At 40.4% G+C, this 21,028-nt stretch overlaps 3 protein-coding genes across 5 annotated transcripts; 1 reads left to right on the forward strand and 2 right to left on the reverse strand.

Moving 5' to 3' along the window:
* Positions 1-926: 926 nt before the first annotated feature.
* LOC128265338 (low-density lipoprotein receptor-related protein 4) lies at positions 927-13,566 on the reverse strand. 3 transcript variants are annotated; one of them, XM_053001279.1, is made up of 14 exons: positions 13,433-13,566; positions 12,293-12,549; positions 10,290-11,641; positions 9,441-9,562; positions 8,921-9,112; positions 7,386-8,851; positions 6,496-6,711; positions 4,716-5,941; positions 3,711-4,102; positions 3,492-3,617; positions 2,928-3,045; positions 2,356-2,854; positions 2,132-2,289; positions 927-2,066 (listed from the first exon to the last, which is right to left on the reverse strand). In XM_053001279.1, exons 2-14 carry the CDS (start codon positions 12,342-12,344, stop codon positions 1,929-1,931), a joined length of 6,057 nt encoding a protein of 2,018 aa, XP_052857239.1. In that variant the 5' UTR covers positions 12,345-12,549; positions 13,433-13,566; the 3' UTR covers positions 927-1,928. The 3 variants fall into 3 exon arrangements, with proteins under 3 accessions (XP_052857239.1, XP_052857241.1, XP_052857240.1); XM_053001281.1 differs by lacking the exon at positions 13,433-13,566 and adding an exon at positions 13,122-13,424; XM_053001280.1 differs by lacking the exon at positions 13,433-13,566 and adding an exon at positions 12,801-13,424.
* Positions 13,567-15,122: 1,556 nt separating this feature from the next.
* Positions 15,123-17,677, forward strand: LOC128265347 (alanine--glyoxylate aminotransferase). The gene is made up of 3 exons (XM_053001292.1): positions 15,123-15,452; positions 16,253-17,115; positions 17,434-17,677. The coding sequence occupies exons 1-3, from the start codon at positions 15,303-15,305 to the stop codon at positions 17,603-17,605; spliced, it is 1,185 nt and encodes a 394-aa protein (XP_052857252.1). The 5' UTR covers positions 15,123-15,302; the 3' UTR covers positions 17,606-17,677.
* A 578-nt stretch (positions 17,678-18,255) lies between these two features.
* On the reverse strand, positions 18,256-20,871 carry LOC128265348 (60S ribosomal protein L7a). Its single transcript, XM_053001293.1, has 5 exons — positions 20,741-20,871; positions 20,130-20,190; positions 19,944-20,067; positions 19,389-19,759; positions 18,256-18,670 (listed from the first exon to the last, which is right to left on the reverse strand). Exons 2-5 carry the CDS (start codon positions 20,142-20,144, stop codon positions 18,365-18,367), a joined length of 816 nt encoding a protein of 271 aa, XP_052857253.1. The 5' UTR covers positions 20,145-20,190; positions 20,741-20,871; the 3' UTR covers positions 18,256-18,364.
* Positions 20,872-21,028: the final 157 nt, after the last annotated feature.

A 21,028-nucleotide genomic window follows, 5' to 3' on the forward strand; every position in this document is an offset into this window, starting at 1 on the left:
TCACATCATGTAGTAGAAGACGAGCTTTTGCCGGCAAGCCAATGTGCTTGACCTACAGGTCACAGTACCCTCGGTCGAATGTCCTATTGGGCTGCCACGGTGAATTTTGAAAATTAAATGCCATCCCATTCCCTTTAACCCTTTTAAATATTAGAATGGGAGCAATTTAGTTACCAGGAAATCTTTGTTGCCAACATCATGTGCTTTAAGGACAACAAAGCTCATTTGAGCTTTAGTAAGGCTTGATGAAGCTTTTGGGAAGTTCCTCTTGATTTTCCTTTGTATATGGCAAGCGAAAGCAGTTTTAAAAGCATTTAAAATGCCCAGTTTTAGCCCAAGTTTATATAAATCTATTAAAGGGCGTTTCCCTAAATTAAATCATGTCAATACAAAATTAAAAGGAATTTGAAAATCAAGATAACATTTAGCTTAGGCAAGCTCAAGTCCTCCAATTTTAAGACAATCCAAAATGTCTTCTTACAATCGTAAAAGCTACTGAATCTTGATTTGTCTGTAGTTCGTTCAATCCTTTTAGGCCTTAATTTTCACTCGTTAGGAATAAAAATACATATATAGAGATTTTATACTAAAAGAGCAGAGAAACCGACATTTAGTAATTTTACAGATATTACCACAATAAAAATAATATTAAATAAAAAATGTATCATCGTTTTTTTTATTGGGGGTTGTCCACCAATGTCATTTAACAAATTTTGATAAAAGTTTTGTATAACTAAGAATACAAATTATTATTACTATAATAAAATCAAAGTAAAAAAAATTGTATTTCAAAAATCATAAAATTGTTCTGTACAGTTGTTTACCCATTATTTTTCACCTACCTGTTGTTGTTTAGACCTTACAAAGTAAGATCAGGCTAATGGGTCCCAAACCAAGTAAGACAGAAAATCATTTTGTCCCAAATTTGTTGAGCAAATACAAGAATGCTTTTTTGTGTATTTAATAGTTCATACATCTGCAAGCATAAAATATATTTACAAACACTGATAGAAAACTTAAGTTGCCAGATATCTTGCTGAAGCCCTGAATGGAATTAAGCCCGCGGTCTTCATGTTGTGAAAATCATCATTATCATCATTATCATCATTATTTTTTAACTAAACCAGTTTAATAACATTTGTGTTAACCACTTAACCGAACGGTGCTTACATTCTTGGGCTTTGAAAAAAAAAAAAAAAAACATTGACGCCTCATTAACATTCATTATTAATTATGTTGTACAATTTTTCATACAGACTTAGATCGACGGTCTAGCACTTATAATATAAGAGCTAGCCTTTTAATTTGGCTTACAGACGCACAGGAGTTTTTCGACATAGTTCTGCTAGGGCAATCTCTTTAAAAACTTCCACACATCCTTTGTGTTTTTAATGTTTGGATTTAACAATGATTTTATCATTGGCAAACAGATAAATATGTATGTAAACCAAGTTATGGACATTTCAATTGGTTATCATCAAAAAAATGCGCCCAGTAGTAGTAGGATATTTCTTTGTTCAAAGTCGAAGCACCCGAATTACTTAATAGTTATTACCTATTGTTAGAAAATAGGAAAATAATTTAGTGATTACATAATTGAATAATATATCATATAATATAATATATATTTCCTATTATCTTAAACCCCCTTTCGAGCTTTAACAGGACATGGATGCACTTGAAAAAAAAAAAAAAAAACAAAAGTTAACTGATTCACTGAATTTGTTGTTGCTGGGCAAAAATTAAGAACAGTTTGCTTCCACACACACACTCACACACACACACACACACATTTACAATCAAAGAATCCAAACTGCAGGAGTCGGTATCGAGTAGATTGATCGACTGATCGATCGACCGATCGATCGATCGTTTGGTTTTAAGAACCTTTTCCTTTATGGAGGGCCTTTTGAACTATTTTATGCCAGCTATGTGATAGTCGAGAGCGTTGTCAGTTGGATTGTTTTTGTTGAGGGCGACGCCATAGGCGATGGCGTCGGAACAAAAAGGCTCGAGGAAGCCGTCTCCGTGGTCAGACTGCGCTCTTCATAGACCCCTGCTCGTTCCTGTCGACCAAAAAGTATATGATATATACTACTACAAATACTATACTTAACACGCCATATCTTACATGAGACTTGTCGTATTTGAAACGCTTCCATATGTTCGTCTTGGGCTCCATTGGCGTTCCATCGACATTATAGTTCGGATTGGAGAAGGTTAGTACTGATCGACTGGAACCGCGAGAGTTGCGTTTGTTCTTTTTCTTGCTCGTGTTGAAGGCCAGCACTGCAAGCATAAGTATGTTACTCAAGTGCCAAATAAATTTAAATATAAATAATGATAGGCACTTACTGAAAATCACGAGTATTATGATGACAACCATGACAATGACCACGCCCAGTGCCACCAGGACGAAGAACTCCCGTTCCTGGTCGCTCTTTTTCGTGTGATTATCCCCATCCTGGTTATTGAGATCGCCCAGCTGCTCCGTGGGCGTTGAATCGTCGGTGGACTCGTCCGAGTACTCGAGCAGCTGGTCGTTCTCCAAGCTGGCATGCACCAAAACCTTCGGCTTGGTCGAGCATGCCGCATCCTTGGCATCCAGAATGTCGGGGCAGGCGCACACGTAGTCCACATAGCGGTAGAGGCAGAGATGGGTGCACCCTCCGTTGTCCTGGGCGCAGTGGTTCCAACTCTTGGGCTGCCGGCTGAGCGAAACGGCACGGATATCCAGTGCTCCACTGAGGGCATCACGCACCTCGAAGGGATTCCCGAATCCAGTTCGTGGCAGGCGCTGGGATCGGTACACCGATTTGTTGTACCAATCGGTCCAGTATATACTACTGTCGAACTTTAGTTGAGAACGGGTAAGCATTAGTATATCCATTTTTCTTATATCCCATTTAAATAATATATTTTCTCACCATAGTCAGGCCAAATGGATGCGGTGCGTATGGAACAATCGTTTGACGGCGCTTCCCATTGAAGTCCACTTGACCAATGTTGTCCTCCAAAGCATCGGCCCAAAGTAATCGCCGATTACTGTTTTTTGATAACAAAAAAATAACATTTTTAAGTTAATCTAAATGTTTGGACCATCTCTTGGAACTGAAAACAATATTTTTATGAATACCCTACTTATTTTTCTTACAAATTATAATAGTTTTGCATGGTAATTCATTGTTTTTGTAGGGATTGTAGGGACCATATTTCCTTAAATGAAATATGATAATAATTATGGACTTGTTCATAATTACTCATTGAATTATTATTTCATTTAAGGAAATGTTATCAATAATTTCTTTGTTTTTTGATGTTTTTTTTCAAGTATGGGCATAAGTATCTTTTTACTTCCACCATCGATTAAAATGATTCAAAAACATTTTAAATAACATAAAATGTGACTCATCTACCAGGTGATTATATATAATATGTAGCTCTATTTTTCCAGATGGTTTTATAAATTAATCACCAATAGATCAACTCACCTAAAATCAATTGTCAGGCCTGTCGGAAAACCGATTCCAGAAGTAATCAGAACGGTTCGATTTGAACCATCCAAGTAGCTACGTTCAATTTTTGCTGGTGAACTCCAGTCTGACCAGAACAAATAGCTGCAGAGATACGATATTAATTAAATGCAAAAGTGAAAAAAAAAAAAATAAATTAATAACGACTGCAAAATGCGGATTGAATAGTGTTCGTACGCTTTTTTAGGATGCACAATAAGTGAGCGCGGGTCACCCAAATTATCCTCGACTATCCTTTTGCGAGAGCTTCCATCCAAACGAGATACTTCGATTAGTTTGCGATCGGTATCCGACCAATATAGGTTGTCCGCAATCCAGTCGACAGCAATTCCGTTGGGCGTTAGCACATCCGTGCCCACAATCACCTTGCTTTCGGTCAAGTTCAACAGGTTAACCCTCCGAATAACGTCCAGATTCACATCGGCAAAGAAGAGCAAGTTTCTTCGGTAGTGGTAGTCGAGGACAACTGCTCCATGAACGCCATTTATTGGCAAAACGACGTCCATAAAATCGCCAGAGTTCAAAGAAATCATGCCAATTCCAGAGCGCAAGGCGATTAGAAGATAATCCTATAATAAATTTGGAATTATAAACATAGCTTATAGTTGAACCAATGTGTTTGAAATTAATGAAATATATTTAAAACTAAAATTACAAGCATTATTAAATTTATTTAACTGACTATTAAGTAAGGAATACAAATTTCCTATTGACAAATTTCAACTCGAAAATCGTCTTTATGATATTGAAAAAGTAATCGTTTTTGTAACAATTATTTAACTCAATATTAAGGACTTGACATGACATTGAAAAATATGTTTTCAAAAGTTTACATTTTAATTTAAAAAAAGCTTTCCTTGAATAATGTTAAATAAATAATGTAAATGTTTTCGAAATCAATGTCTAGGATTTAAATTGACATTGAGAAATCCGGTTCATAGAAGTTGAAACAAATCAACTTAAATTTAACCACAAACGTTTCAAGAATAATAAGTAAATGTTTCCGAAACAGTAATTTAACTCAATGTAAAAACTTAACATGACATTGAGAAATCGATCCTATGATGTTTTAAAAGACAAATTTAAATGTCATACAAATCTCTCTTTAAATATTATTATTTATGTTGAATATTTGAATACTGTACTCTATTGATGATCAGTGTTTGCACCACTTATTCTTACCTCTGGCAAATTCTGGCATTGCGTAGTGCTATTCTGACGCAATCGCAGTCCAATGGGGCACTGGCACGAGAAATTAGATGGATTGCGCAGACAGAGGTGCGAGCAGCCACCGTTATTGCGACCACAGACATTTTCGACCATCGCCTGATCCTGATAGATGACCTTGATGTCCATCAGTCCATCGATATTGGTGATTATGTCCCGCTTTGCCGTAATGTTGCGCCTTTCGGTCATGTGCAAGGCCTTCGACTTCCAATCGGTCCAGTAGATGCTGTCCTCCGAAAGGGCCAAAGCGTACGGATGGTGCAGCGAGGACATGATTAACTTGCGCTGGTTGCCCGTGTAATCACACGAGTCAATGGTCTTGAGGCGGGCATCGACCCAGTAGATTCGCTTGCTCTTCAGATCGAGCGACAGTCCGTTTGGCCAGCCAAGATTGGCAGTGACGATGCGGGACCGCTCGTTGCCATCCAAGTGGGAGCGCTCGATTTTGCGGTAGTGGCCCCAGTCGGTCCAGAACAAAAGACCAGCCTCGTAGTCGAGGGCCAAGCCGCGGGGCGACTCCAGATCCTTGTAGGCGATCACATGCCGATTGCTGCCATCCAAGCTGGCCACCTCGATGGTGTGACGACCCGCGTCGGCCCAGTAGATGGTTCTGCCAATCGAATCGACCACCAGGCCGTCCGGATTCTCCAGACTATCGCCGACCACCTTGTGCACATGCAGGCCGTCGGGACTGGAGCTCATGATCACGTTCTCAATGGTGTCCGACCAGAAGATGTTGCCCGTCTGCCTGTCCACGTCCAGGGCCACCGCATTCGAAATGGGCGGCAGTGGCAGAACCACATCGATCAGGTGGTCAAAGTCCAGCGATATCTGCCGTATGTCGATCCTGTGGGCGAACAGTATGTACTGGGAGGGGCCCTCGGAGCACGTGTGCCGGTCCTCCTTCAGCTGGACGCCCACGGTGCAGGCACACGTGTAGCTGGTGGGATTGAGCAGACACAGGTGCGAGCATCCGCCGTTCAGCTTGTCGCAGGCATTAAAGATGCGCCTTCGAGTGCGATGGAACACCCGGATGTCCATCAGATCCGTACTATTGGCAATAATCACATTCGTTTCCTTGCCCGTCAGCTTGTTGGCGCTCATCACAGACTTGGTATCCCAATCTGTCCAAAACACACGGCCCTCGCTCACATCCAAGCCAAAAGGATGGCCAAGTCCATCTGTTTAAAGACATATTGTATTTGTTAAGAAAATATAGGCAAACAAAATAGTGATGGTATATGAAATATAACAAGAGTTCCGGCATTATTTAAAGGAATTATTAACTAATAATTAATAAAACAAGAAAAAATTAGCGTTTTCTTTAATCTTAATATATATACTAAAAAGGTATTTAAATAAATGATGTTTAAAAAAATGTTAATGAAAAACAACATTTTGATTTAATTAACACAAACAACAAAATGTTTAGTTTCGTTGTCTTAAAATATAATTGCTTTTAGGCTTGAACAATATTTTTAAATTATTTTTTTGGAGCTACATCTAAAAAAACAAATAGCATATTTGTTTTGAAAACAAATTTGTTTTGATAAAACCATTTATAAGTTTGAATTGTTAATTTTTATTCATTAAAACATGTATTTAAAAAAAATAAAAGCTATATTTGTTTTAAACAAAAACATTTTGATAAAACTATGTTTTTGACCTATCAAATGATTGTTAAAATTGTTGTTTTGATCAAAGACTCGTAGATATAAAAAAGTAAATTACTTACTAATAATAACTTGGCGGCCACTGCCATCAAAGTTCATGTACTCCAATGTTTTTGTGCCACCGTCAACAAAGTAGAGTTTACTCTTCTCGTAATCAATCGCCAGTCCATTAGGATAAATTAATTTTTTCGATGATATAGTAACGCGATCATGTCCGTCCATATTGGCACGTTCAATCATGGGATCGTCACCCCAATCCGACCAAAACATAAAGCCATCTGGATAGGAAGAAATACGAAAATATGTATAGAAATAGTCTTAAGTTATTGTTATTAACCCAATAACTAGATCATCTTTTGTAGAGAGTTTAAAATCGAAAAGGAAGCGTTTTCGACCCATTCATGAAGGACTTTCATTTATGTTAATACAAATTACAATCAGTGTTGGGAAAGGTGCGAGTGTTATGTACCTAGGTTAGGTACTAGATAGGTTTTATTTTAAGTATTTACGGTCGGTAAAAGTTGCAAATAAGGTCCAAATTATTTTGTAGCTTAACATTTTATTCTCAAAGTTGCAGTTGAATGAAGCAATTTATTAGACGCACTGGTATTTATGTCTGATTAGGAATAGATTTAAAATAATCATAAATATAAATATAACATATATTATGTTAAAGTTTCAGTGGCACCCAAATTTTTTTTACTCAAATAAACGAATATAATACAAAATTAAACTTGGTGGAATTAAGCAATTCCAGAACTTAAAAAAATTTATATTTTATTATCTAGCTCAGGTTTTTTGTAAAGTATATAAAAATCAATATCTATATCCATATATATGTTTAGCTAGTTGAGCTAATAAGTACCACATTCAGTAAACTGGGTACATACCTAGGTACTCCCCAACACTTATTATAATAAAAGTACTGTCAATGAAAATGTACTCAACTTACCAATTGGGTTGACAACGATATCCCGTGGCTTGTACAGTTTCTCCCAAATGAGCAGTGTCCTCATCTTTCCGTTCGTTGTGGCGACTTCGATGCGATTCGTTGATGGGTCTGTCCAGTAGAGTTTATCTGTGATCCAGTCCAGGGCCAAGCCCACGGGGGACACCAAGTTGGAGTGGACCACCCGCTGCTGATAGCTCCCATTGAGATGGGCCTTGTTGATGGTGCTCCGCTCCACGTCCGTCCAGTAGATGAAGTCCGTGTCGCTGCACCAATCCAGGGCGACGGCGTGCTTCAGGTTGTCCAGGGGCACTATCATGTCCACTTCGTTGGGATCGGCCTGGTTGTTCTTGAGGTGCCTCAACCGGATGTCCTTTCGCCGGGCCACCAGTACCAGTTTATCCGCCGTACTCTTACAAGTCTTTCCATCCTCCTTCAGCGAGAGTCCAATGGGACAGCCACACCTCCTGGAGGTCTTGTTCGGCAGACACAAATGGGAGCAACCCCCTCGCAATCCCCGACGATCCTTCTGACAACGATCGGAATACTCCGGCTGGCGGGCAGGATGATAGGCATGGATGTCCATGGGGAAATGGAAGTTCTCGTGCACTGCCCGAAATTCCTTGCCCGTTATTTTGTCCGCTGCCGACACCGTCTTGGTGTTCCAATCCGTCCAATACATGGTGTCCTCGAAGAGGGTCAACGCGAACGGGTGTGGCAGGTGGTCACTGAGCACCTTGTTTCGATCGGAGCCATCCAGATTGGAGCACTCGATGGCATGCTGCTTGGCATCGGCCCAGTAAATCTTGCTGTTGGGAAAGTCGATGGCCAGGCCATTGGGCCAGGTCACACCCTTTGATATGATCACCTTCCGCTGGCTGCCGTCCATGTAGGCCCGCTCGATCTTCGGATTGGGTCCCCAGTCGCTCCAGAAGGCCAGTGCCTCGCCCGGATGCACCACAATCGCACGGGGCTTGTCCAGGTCATAGGAGGCGATGACCGTGCGCAGGTTGCCCTGGAAGTTGGAAACCTCCACACGGCGAGTGCCCGAATCGGTCCAGAAGAGCAAGTCGTGAATCCAGTCCACTGCTATGCCACCCGGCGACTCCAAGCCCCACTTGATGACATCCCGCACCCTCGTCCCGTTCATATAGACCATCTTGATGACATCGGTGGACACGTCCGACCAGAACATCAGTCCCTTGCGATGGTGGAAGTCCAATGCGATGGCGTTGTGCAGTCCCTTCACAATGGCCGTATACCGGTTGTTGCTCAACGTCACCCGCCGAATGTCCCATCGGTTGGCCACCAGCAGGGTCATGGCCCCGCCCAGTGCCTTGCAGGACCTCAAGTCCGGCCTCAGGATGTAGCCCGTTTCGCAGGAGCACTTGAAGGAGCCCATTGTGTTGTGGCACTTCTGCGAACAAACCGGACTGGTCAGGTACTGGCATTCATCGATGTCCGTGCAGCTGGAGAACAATGATGATGAAATCAATCAGTTTGGATGGTGCGAGTAAAGGCGGTTTCTTTCCACTTACTTGACCTTGTTCTTGTCCATCACATAACCCAGTCGACAGGCACACTCATCCAGGCCCGCATGGGTCTCAATGCAGAGCTGCTCACACGGACTGGGCTCCGGGCACTTCCGCTCCTTGGGACAGTTCGCCTCGTCCTCGCCGGCAGGACACTCGTTGTGGCCATCGCAAATGTGCTTCTGGTGAACACAAATTCTGGGGAACACAAGCGATACCAATAGTATAGTATTATATTATAAAGTATAGTGTCATATAGCCCTACAAGGAGTATTTCGTTTTCGTTTTTTTAAGAAAAAATTTTCTTATCAAATTTCGAATACATATATCATCAGTAAGATGTCCACCAACAAATGTTTTTTTTTTTAAGAAGTTAGCAAATACGATTCCAGTTCAAAAGTTAAAAAAAAAAAATTATTTGTTTTATTTATTAATTTTTTTTTTTGATGAGATAAAATTATTTGACCAAAAAAAATTGATTTATTATTTGATGTAAAAGCTTGACAAGAAACTACTCAATACTCACTTAAGATTTGTAATGTTCTGTTTTGTCGGGCATAAAAACTGCCCCAGGTCGCATTGTAGGTGACACTCCACCTCATCCTCTCCAGTCGTGCAGTCTGGATAACCATCGCAAAGCCATGTTTTCTAGAAGGTAAATAAGAAAAAGCAAAGTAAAATGTTAGAGATCAATTGGAGTTCCTACACTCAAAATAAAAAAAAACTTTACAAACAAAAAATACGCCCTAGTTTTATCTGCAATGACATAACACCATAAAGAGTCTAGTACATTTGCTTTTGATCTAGGTCAAAGACATAAGTTAGCCATTTCCTAAAAATAATTAATTAATTTTTATGTGTAAAAAAATATTTATAATAAGAAGGACCTTTTGGGGCTAGAAATATTTATAAAAAATGTGACATGTTTATTGATGATGTATTTATTATTTCATATTGTTGACCTAAGTATCCTAATAATTTTTTTGTTTTTTTAGGGTAAGCCTTTCTTTTATTAAGAAAATAGTAAAAAAAAGGACAATTTCGAAAAATTTACTTGTATTAAACTTCTCTTGGTTTAAAAACACTGTTCTTCCTTTAGAAAAAATTGCTAAAATCTAAAAATTTGTTTTTGGTTTCAGAAAAAAAATTAATTTCTTTGGGGAATTTTCGATAAAGTGGTGTACTTTTGTTTTAAGTGTATTTAGAGGTCGAAGGGTGTTCTTTCTAAACTCAGATAACAAAATTCCTTGATTTTGGGATAAATTTCTTATCAAATGATGATATATTCATCCTAACTTTTTTTAAAGAAAGTTTTTTCCAAAAACAAGAAATTTTGATTTGGTGTGAGGTGCACTTAGAGATATGTTAGACCCACCAAAATGCAGCGACCATTGTTGCAGGTGAACTCGTCGGAACCGCAGGTCAGTGGGTGCTCCGAGCTGAGACTGCCGCAGTCGTTCTCATCCTCGCCGCCGTCGCAGTCCTGCTCCTTGTCGCACTTCCAGCGCTTGGGGATGCAGGTGCCGTCGGCGCACTTGTACTCGTTGGAGGTGCACAGCGACGGCTTCTGGGGGCAGTTCTCCTCGTCGCTCCAGTCGCCGCAGTCGTTGTCCCCATCGCAGCGGAACCGATTGAGGATGCACTGGCCACTGGGTCCGCCGGCGCCGCCCAGTCCGCCGCGGCACTTGAACTCCCCCTCCGGACAACTGTTGATCACCGCCGCGCACTTCATCTCGTCGGAGTTGTCGTTGCAGTCGTGCTCGCCATCGCAGCGGAAGGCCAGCGAAATGCAGTAGCCGTCGTTGCAGGTGAAATGCTCGTCCGTGCAGCTGGTGCGATTGCAGAGCGACTCGTCCGAGAAGTCCTTGCAGTCGTTCTCGCCGTCGCACAGCCACGTCCTCGGAATGCAGAACCCGTTCAGGCACTCGAACTGATCGTCGGTGCAGTTCGTCCTGGCGCCGCAGTGCGTCTCATCCGAGTAGTCGCCACAGTCGTCGTCGCCGTCGCACAGCCAGTACTTGCTGATGCAGCGAAATGTCCGTGGACACATCACATGCAGACCCGTCTTCTCGCAGTCTCGCTGCAAATTGGGCATCGAATCCTCCTCGTTGTTGCACGCCGCATTCTCGCCCGAGTTCTCGTTCGAGTTCTGGCAATTGGCATACGTCTCGCCGGGCTGGCTGGGATCGTCCTGGACGAGGACGGCCATGTTGACACGGAAGGGCTTCTGTTTGTTGCTCGGCCCACCTATGAATCCATCCCGGCCACGGGAACCGATTCGATCCACTTCCCTCTGGCCAACGATCTCCGTGCGACTCTTCTGCGCCCCAATGTTACGGAATTTGGGCGTGTCGCTGGAGGTGGCGCCCCCGCCAGGTGCTCGCGCCTTCGAGGAGGGCACTGGCGGCGACTCCATCGTGGGCACTCGCCCCTCGCCACTGTGATGCACCTCCTGGCTGTCCTCGTTGTGGTGGTTCTGGTAGGGCGGATAGTTGGAGACGGGAAAGAGCTTCTCGCCGAACTTGCTCAACTCCTCGGACAGCTGATCCTCTCGAGACTCCTTCTCGTTCTCCGTCTCCGTCTCTAAGTGACCCGGAACTCTGGCATCCGAGTTCAACTGTTTGTGCTTATGCCAATCCCAACGACCCAAAGCGTTTGTCGGTTGAACTCCATAATGGGGCGCGTTACGTTTCACAGCAAGTTTGGTTAAGTCGCCAAGACCGAGACCTACTCCAAAAAATATTCCTTTTAGTTTAAACTTAATTCTTGTTATGGTGCATATGTCCCTTTAGCGAAAACTATTACCTTAATATATAAGTGTTTAAAAAACAAAAAAACAAAAAATTTGTAAAAATAAAAACATAAAAATTTCTTAGGAGCTTAATACTTTATTTACATATATACAGTAAATAAAGAAGAATACTTTGAAAAACATTTTTTACTTAATCTTTTTGTTGTTATCCTATAACAGCTTAGACCCCGCCCCATTTACTTATTTATAAATAAATAATGTTAAAGTTACAAATTGTTATGTGGCCACTCCTTAGTATAAACAAATAAGAAATTGACAGTAAATGATTAATTAAAATATAACCTACAGAAGCAAATCAAATTAAAAAACATTGTCCAAGACATGTTCTATGAGAATGTCCTTCAAAACTTAAATGGCACTTTAAGTGCAATGCTTAGTAGAGAATTTAGAGTCAATTAAACCAAATGTAGTTATTATATCCCTCAAAAGAGAAATGTTACAAGTGGTTACATATATATTTCTCATGTGGTTTGGTTAGTTTTCGCTGTGTGTTCCATGGACCATGGACATTGCGTGGGCGTTAACAGTGCTCCCCCAAACGAATCATTTCCAAGTGCAATACTTACAGAGCCACACAAAGCAAACCAATGGCCAAAAGGGAAAGGCTGTCAAATACATTGCCAGACATGTACACGAACTCGCCCACTCATAGGCACGTAGGTTGTTGTAGGTTGTTGTAGGTTGTGGGTCGTGGGATTTACGTTGAACCGCAATGTAGCGAGCTTTTCTGATTCGCGAGCAACTTCTGCCCTGCTAACCGGATGCTGCTGCTGCTGCTGCTGCTGCTGCTGCTGCTGTTACTGTTGCGATTTCTGTTGCGTTTCTGTTAAAAAAAAGGAGATGTTTTTTTTTTTTTGTTTGGATAAAGCGCTTGCGTATAACTTATATAGCTACAAAAGGCGGATCTAGAGATATATTTTAAGGGGGCCGAACATTTTCGAATTTGAAATGAAACTTTTTAAATAATCAAATTTGCTCAATGATTTTGTCTTGATATTACATGTATACAATTTTTAAAATTTTTTTTTTTTGGTGTGGGGAAGGGTGGGGATACTGTCCTCGAATCCCGCCCACCTGAAGCTGTTGTATGTTTTACACTTGACACTGAATTTTATGCGTGGGTGTCAACTCAATGGGTGGATTAGTTTTCAGTTTTAAAACTTTACTTTTGTAATATAATTATATAACTTCTTCATGTTTTTGTATTATTAATTCACGTTTTGGTTGACTTCCTCATGATATTTAATGTAACATTCTTTGACTTAATGAAAGGTTAAAACTGGACGTAACAACTTTCTAGATTCAAGCCCCACTTCGTTTTCGGACCTCAGAATAAATATTGGGCGGCACATCAAAAACTTCATTTAAACATGGGTTATATATCCATTTATTTACACAAAGTGGGCAGACTTTATTTATTGACTGCGTATTTTCAGCACGAGGTTTTACATTTTACAAATGTGTATAAAGGTGTTTATAGAGCTCCGCAAAGTCCATTGAGTAGGAATACGATTTATAGGGACTTCGTTGGTATTTATGTATGTCATGCGCATCGCACACGCGAACATATGCATATTAAACTGAAGATTGTTTAACGTTGTTTGTAGTTATGCACTTTTGTCGTTTTAGCAAGTGGCGAGGACGATTTAACTAGTTTTTTGCTCAACACATTTTGGGAATTATTATTAAGAAAATTATTTTCATACAGCACGTCTCTTGTCGTCTTCAGGAATATAACGAATATAAAATTTGCGGAGATTACAGCATCCCTCAGTCGGAAAACGAAGTCAGTAGACGCAAATGTTAAACTCAACTCTCGTGTCATGTCCCATTCAAACTTTTCTGTGAATCGCTGAGCTTTTGCTCTCAGGACTCAGGATGCCTGCTGAGAAATGAGCTTTTGTGAATAAATAAATTTGCTAAAGCTTATTTGCAACCATACTTAGCAAAGAAACCTAATTAAAGAGAGCAATAAAGAGAATTTGAATAACACTGTATGATTCTCAATTATAAACAAAGCTAACTACAGCTTTTAAACTTCTGATATCATTTTTTCTACTTAAGCAAAGGATGATCACTAAAATTATAAAACATTTTATAGATCACAAAAGCTTCACAACCTTTGTCAACATAAAAACAGTTACTCTTTTACATAGATAAAACTTTTTATTGCCAACACTTCATTCAACAACTTACAGTAGTTATAGATATGAACCTTAAAAATGTTTTAAATATTTGTTTTAAGTTTCTAATGTATTTGTTTAAAATAAAAGTAGTATATTTACAAAGCTATTTTTATATTCAGTTTATTTTTTTCCAGTGCAGGAATTATAATTAATGGCGGTGAACAATGTTAATTTAAAAACCGGGAAATTAAATATTATAACTTATGTTCTTTGTGTGAATTCAACAATTTTTGATTGAAACAAAACAAGTCAGTTTCTTGAAGAATATTGTGTTATGATTTCTTTTTAGTCGCACAATTTCACCACAACTGCAAAGGTAATTATTGTTATTGAGCATTAAATTCGACATTTTATTGTCGATGACCTCCTGGTCACAAAATTTCCATTAACTGAAGCTGGGAAAATCGGCGGGGAGGCCCTCATTATCAAGATTTAGCTACAAACGATTATCAGCAAACTGCGTTGGGAGTATTTACCATTAAAGATCACTCCTCTCTGCAGATTCTTCTAGCATCAAAGACAAAAACTACTATATAGAGTATACGCACCCATTTCCAAGGTTTGTATTGCTGAATTTGTATTTCACAATGAGTATGGCCCGCCAACCTTCCGAAGGCCATACAAAGAATCAGCAGGAATACACTGAAAATAAACAAATAACAAAGATAATCATCTACTTTTTGTTAGTAAATAAAAATACGAATTGGTTGGGAAACAAAATTAAAGTATGATAGTACTTTATTAAGATTACATTTTGTATTCTTAATAATTTAATTACTTAACATAACCAACGATTAATTTTGGGTGGAACTTAACGGCTTACAACCACCCAAAAATATATGTTTGTCCTTATACAAATTTCAAACTTTCAAATTAGAGATGAATTTGTAAGGTCCGCAGAAATCTGTAGCTAACCAGACATTACAACTTTGAAATAAAATAAACATGGATGGGGTCGCCTTTACCCCATCAATGGTTTTATTTATAAAATTTTGGTAAAATTTTTTTTTTTTTGTATTTCGTTATAATTGGTTATATTATTATTTTTAAAGATATTTTTTCCTGTGCTATCAACGACGCAGTTGCTCCCGATCTTGATTCTTGATAAGCGGGAGAGCGCATCATTTACCGCTTGTTCAAGTGCGTTCATCGGCAATATTGCGGCGATAAGCAGCGAACCCGGAGAGCTATAAAGTGGCCAGCAGCCCGGGCGGCGTTTCAGTCAGATCTTGGCCAGCCAGCGAGACACACCGCCTCCTCCATTTAACACCCATAATTACCCAAGACGAAGTCCACCTTCTCCAGCGGATTAGGCGATAAGGCAATCATAAACACAGAGATCTGGTTACGTAAACAAAAATCTGAGAGCAGAGGGCAGAAAGTCGGTGAAATGGAAGTACCGCCACCGCTCGTCCTCAAGCGACCGCTATATGTGCCCAGCAAAACGCTGATGGGTCCGGGACCCTCGAACTGCTCCCATCGCGTCCTGGAGGCCATGAGTAACCCGGTGCTGGGCCACATGCATCCCGAGTGCTTACAGGTGCGTATTACACAGAAAAAAAAAAAACTGAGAGCACTGTGTACTTAACATGATTCAATTTAAGTAACTAGTTTTTCATATATTTCTAATATTTGATATTTGATATATATTTATTTTCAACACAATATACCTATACCTTATTTAATTCTAATTCTTATGTGCTTTTTTTTTTATTCATTTATCTTTATGCTAAAAAAGCGCTTTAAAAAAGGGTTTTCAGCTGTAATAACTCAAAGAAGAATATTTTAACATTGTTTAGCTTTGACTTTCTAAACATAAGTCTCACTGTATTGAGAGTGCTCTATTTACGTTATCGGGACTAAGTGAAACATTGAGATACAATTACCGAGATGGGTCAGACATCTGTATATATAATATAGTATTTATACTATGTGGTATAATACCTTGTTACTTATATGTAGATCTTACAGTTAAAGCAAGAAATTCTGATGATTTATAACACGTATAATGTATATCTTTGAACCTTATTATAATATTTTTTTTTTCTAAAAAAAACCTTTACACTCAGAAAAGAAAATTCCTTGACTTCAGGAAAATTTCGTTAACATGACCTTATGTGTTTTAAGGAATTCAGGAAAAGATGTTACATGACCTTAAATCATTTTCTAGGTCATGTTTTCCGACATTAATATGGTAGGCTCAACTTTAAGGTCATGTTTAGTTCTTATTCCTTAAATTAAGGATTAAGATTATGTCCTAAATGTTTTTTTTTCTGAGTAGACTCAACCCTACTCAATTCTGTTAAACCATTAAATTTTTCAACTCCTTGCAATCCACAGATTATGGACGAGGTGAAGGAGGGCATCAAGTACATCTTCCAGACCCTCAATGATGCCACCATGTGCATCAGTGGTGCTGGCCACTCGGGAATGGAGGCCGCTCTTTGCAATCTGATCGAGGATGGCGATGTGGTGCTCATGGGCATTACGGGTGTTTGGGGCCATCGGGCCGGGGACATGGCCCGGCGTTACGGGGCCGAAGTCCACTACGTGGAGGCGAGTTTCGGCAGAGCCCTCAGTCTCGACGAGATCACATTCGCCTTCGAGGCGCATCGGCCTCGCGTTTTCTTCATTACTCAGGGTGACTCCTCCACGGGCATTATCCAGCAGTATATCCGAGAGCTGGGCGAGCTGTGCCGGAAGTACGATTGCTTCCTGGTCGTGGATACGGTGGCTTCCTTGGGCGGTGCCGAATTCCTGATGGACGAGTGGAAGGTGGATGTGGCGTACACGGGCTCCCAGAAATCCCTCGGCGGTCCTGCCGGACTCACGCCCATTTCGTTCAGTAAACGCGCCCTAACGCGCATCCGGAAGCGCAAAACCAAGCCGAAAGTGTACTACTTCGACATCCTGCTGATCGGCCAGTACTGGGGTTGCTATGGCACCCCTCGGATCTATCATCACACCATATCCTCCACCCTGCTGTACGGATTGCGCGAGGCTCTGGCCCACTTTTGTGCCGTGGGCCTGAAGGCGGTGGTGCGACGCCATCAGGAGTGCTCCAAGCGGCTGCAACTGGGCATCGAGGAGCTGGGACTGGAGATGTTCGTCCAGCGGGAGGACGAGCGACTGCCCACGGTGAACGCGATAAAGGTGCCCTTTGGAGTGGACTGGCGGAAGGTCGCGGAATACGCCATGCGCAAGTGAGTATTGCAAGCTATTGTTCTTAGCATTAAAATATTTTTAACATAATATATTGAACATAAGCCGATTCTTTTTAAGAGCAACCTATTTCGACTATTTCAAATATTAAAATTATTATAAATATTAAAACATCACAAATACATAAAAATGTTCTTTTAAATACTGATCTTCGTAAGATCTAAAAATTAGAACCCATTATATATCGATTATTTAAGATCTAATTTCATTTTTAAATTTTACTTAAAAAATCTTGTATTAGTTTTACTCCGAATTAATAGAGCCCATCCAATCTTAATTTAAACTTCAAATATTTTCAGGTACAGCGTGGAGATCAGCGGCGGATTGGGACCCACTGTGGAGCACGTCTTTCGTATCGGTTTAATGGGCGAAAATGCCACCGTGGAGCGCGTGGACATGGTGCTCAGCATCCTGAACGAGGCCATCCAGAGCAGCAAATTGGGAATTAAGACCGAACGCTCCAAAATTTAGTGACGCATTATTGTTCGCCCTTGTTTTAATTGGTTTTTAAATAAAATATAAATATAAACTTAACAATTTAAACTTATCGCCGATTATAATCGTAGGTGCTGAAATGTATCGTCGATTACCGATAATAATGCCAGATCAACGTTGCACTTGTTTTCATTATTAATATCGATAAATGGTTTTAATTTTTTTAATTTCTATAATAGTTATTTGTAATAGTAATTAGATAATGAAAAAAGCTTGAATCGTAAGAATTTCTTACATTAATTACACAGAAAGATCTTCTTTTTAAATTCTTGGCACTCCAGTAATGAGTATCAACCGGAAGCTGAAGAACTTTCCTGAAAGAAAAAACTATTTAGGGTCAGCAGACAGCGACAAAAATTGTCTCATCAGATTAAACTCGTGCTTCTCAGAGTGTAATTATTTGAAATCATATTCAAGGGATCTCCAAAACGCTTCCATAGCATACACAGCTCATGTAGTAGGCACAAATTTAGGTTCCCCAGCCAATTTGGAACCCATCTTGGAGTATACTCGGCGGAAAACAATGCGTTACATGGGGGATACAACTTAGATTTATTGAACGCCGATGCTAAATCGACTCGTCCAAGCACTCTCACAGACACTTAGATAAAAAAAACAAAAAAAAATTGTACACTTAAATGTTTATTTGTTATCAAAATCAGTGGACGCACATTGCCCAAATCATTTCATCCATCTTGTGTACTTAAAACTCTCCCAAATCAGCCGCAGATTGGTTTAACCCTGCTTCTGGGCCAATTCGCGGGCCTTGGCGCGCTCCAGCTTGGAGATGCGGGCCAGACTCTTCGAGCCAAGGATGCCACCGCCCCAGTGGCGACGGATCTCCTCGTGGCGCTCGTTGAAGTTGGTCTTCACGGCCTCCAGGACCTTGCCGAAGTTGGCCTTGTCGTTGTTGTCGACGGTGGTCAGGGCGAGGGTGGTGCAGGTCTTCCTGCGCACCAGGCGACCCAGACGAGCCTTGCCCTTCACGATGCAGTAGGGCACGCCCATCTTGCGGCAGAGGGCGGGCAGGAAGAGGACCAGCTGAAAAGCACAGAAAGAGATGCGAAAAATGCACATTAGTTGGGTTGTCTTCAAAAACCACGTGGTCGGGGTGTTCTGGGTATCTGGTTTTATTACGCTGCCCTTAATTCCTTGGCTCTTAAGCGCTGTGCTGATCATGAGCTCAATCTCTTGGTTAATTACAAGCATGTCTGCAGTAGACTTAGCACTCAATCTCAACTAGTAAAATATTCAACAATAAAGCTTAGTTGCTATATACTAAAGATCAAACTTAGCAAGGTTCTTCATTTGAAAATGGTTAAATCTATAATAAAAGTACATTTATCTAGGTTGTGAAAAATATTAATCAATTATTAAAATGTGCTTGGCCTCAAAACACAACTTACTGCAATAAAATGTTAACCTTAAACAACACCTTGGCTGTTTATTTAAATCATAGATATGGCTGAGATGTATTATAAAACACCTTAGCTTAGTAACTAGCCCAAAGATTAAGCTCTGATTTACACACATTTTTTTCAAGGAATTAAAAATCAGGCGTCAATTCTCCACATGGCAAGCTTCCCGCCCAAAAGAGAGCGGGAAGCCCTTCGGTTGAAGAAATTCAAAGTTTACATCATAGCAACGAGAGATAAAACCATAAAAACTTGCAATTTCACAATCTCCAGAGATAAATATCGAGAACGTGGAAGTGCAAATTTGATTGAAGTGTTGTAGACTCCAACAAAAAAAAACTCACCTCCAGAGGATCAACATCGTGAGCGATGACAACCAGCTGAGCTTTCTTCTGCTCGATCAGCTTGGTGACCGTGTTGGTACCGGCGGACACGTAGCTGGGCTTCTTCTTGGGCTCCACATCCTTGCCCTTGGCCTTGGCCTCGGCGATCTTCTTCAATCGCTGCTTCTTGGCCAGAGGCGACTCGGGGCGGTACTTCTCCAGCAGCTTGAACAGCTTGACGGCGGTGGTCTTGTCCAGAGTCTGGCTGAACTGGTGGATTGGCGGCGGGACCTTGAGGCGCTTCTGGAGCACAGCCTTTTGCCGCTGGACCCGGATGTATTTGGGCCAACGAACGAAACGGGACAGATCGCGCTTGGGCTGCACATTCTGGCCTGTAAAAATGTTACAACTTTATTAAATAATCTATCTATTAACTTGAGTCTAATCATGACTCCCAATAGTTTCAAGAACAATTTTATTACTTTAAAAGTTATTAGAATTTTGCAACGCGGAAGCCGTGCAAATACTCTAGAAACTTTTTTAAACCCATTAAACTAAAGGAAATGTATAACTTACCGATTCCGAAGTTCTTGGGCCGCTTCTCGAACAGCTGGTTGACGACCTTCTTGACCACGGGCTTCTTAACCGCCAGAGGAGCTGGAGCTACCTTCTTGGTCACTGGCTTCTTCTTTGGCCTGGGCTGTGATTAAAACACGAATAACATTAATTGTTTATTAAACCACTTTAGTAGGTGTTACTTACCTTCTTGACAACCATTTTCAAGCAGTTGTTTCAAAGGTTTCTACCGAAATAAGCTTAGTTGCTAGAAGAAAATAAAGAGAAGCATTAGGTTTAAGCTTGTCAATCACACAAACAGGCTGAAAATTTAGTTGGCCAGCAAAACACGTGCAAAACATCAAGTACAATAAAAAAAAGAAATAAAAAAAACCATGTTGTGAGTGTGTGTGTGTGACACGGGGGTGTAAACAACCAATACTTTTACTGCATATCTCAATAAAACTGGAGTGCTTTATTAAATTTAGCTCAGTTTACTTCATTTTAAGCCGTTTCGAGTTTTTTAAGTTTCAATCAACACTTTTACACGACACACACACGCACACACCCATACATCAACATGCCGCATCGCACATTTTTGTTAAAATCAGTTTCAATTTGTCTTATTTCACCGGAAAAAAAGGTTTTGTGGTATATAATATCCACTCCATGTGTTGTTTACACTTTGTATTTTCAAGTAGCACCTTTTATTTGGCTCTCGGCCCCACATTAAAAAAATATATATAAAAAAAAAAGGGTTTTGCACAATTTTTCGCCGGACACTTAATTTTATGCTGATTTCTTCTTGTAGCAATTACCTGGGACTAACACGACCACGAACGTATCGAAATACTCGCTGCAAGTAAATTAAAAAGAGATATTTTAAGTACAATTGTCAAGCGGAGTTCGCGGAGCACATGCACTCACCGGAAACGTGGAAATTAAAAAGAAAGGAAACGGGCAGTTTCTAGAGGTGGTAAGAGCTACGGTTCTATCGATGAGACATCGATAAGGCTTATGTTAGAGATGAGCGATACTTTTAAGAATCTATTCGATAGTATCTAATTTTAACGGTTTTTTTCATTAAAAGCTGTACGAAATTTTTT

The sequence above is a fragment of the Drosophila gunungcola genome, unplaced genomic scaffold (assembly GCF_025200985.1).
Source record: "Drosophila gunungcola strain Sukarami unplaced genomic scaffold, Dgunungcola_SK_2 000114F, whole genome shotgun sequence".
Lineage (NCBI taxonomy): Eukaryota > Metazoa > Arthropoda > Insecta > Diptera > Drosophilidae > Drosophila > Drosophila gunungcola.

Coding starts and splice junctions, on each gene's coding strand:
- LOC128265348 (XM_053001293.1), bottom strand. Junction 19,760..19,943: donor GCCCAAGAACTTCGGAATCG/GTAAGTTATACA, acceptor ACATTTTTACAG/GCCAGAATGTGCAGCCCAAG. Junction 18,671..19,388: donor ACGATGTTGATCCTCTGGAG/GTGAGTTTTTTT, acceptor TGTGCTTTTCAG/CTGGTCCTCTTCCTGCCCGC.
- LOC128265338 (XM_053001279.1), bottom strand. CDS start 12,344: ATGTATTTGACAGCCTTTCCCTTTTGGCCATTGGTTTGCTTTGTGTGG. Junction 8,852..8,920: donor ATGGACAAGAACAAGGTCAA/GTAAGTGGAAAG, acceptor ATTGTTCTCCAG/CTGCACGGACATCGATGAAT. Junction 4,103..4,715: donor AATGCCAGAATTTGCCAGAG/GTAAGAATAAGT, acceptor AATTTATTATAG/GATTATCTTCTAATCGCCTT.
- LOC128265347 (XM_053001292.1), top strand. CDS start 15,303: ATGGAAGTACCGCCACCGCTCGTCCTCAAGCGACCGCTATATGTGCCC. Junction 15,453..16,252: donor TGCATCCCGAGTGCTTACAG/GTGCGTATTACA, acceptor TGCAATCCACAG/ATTATGGACGAGGTGAAGGA. Junction 17,116..17,433: donor GCGGAATACGCCATGCGCAA/GTGAGTATTGCA, acceptor AAATATTTTCAG/GTACAGCGTGGAGATCAGCG.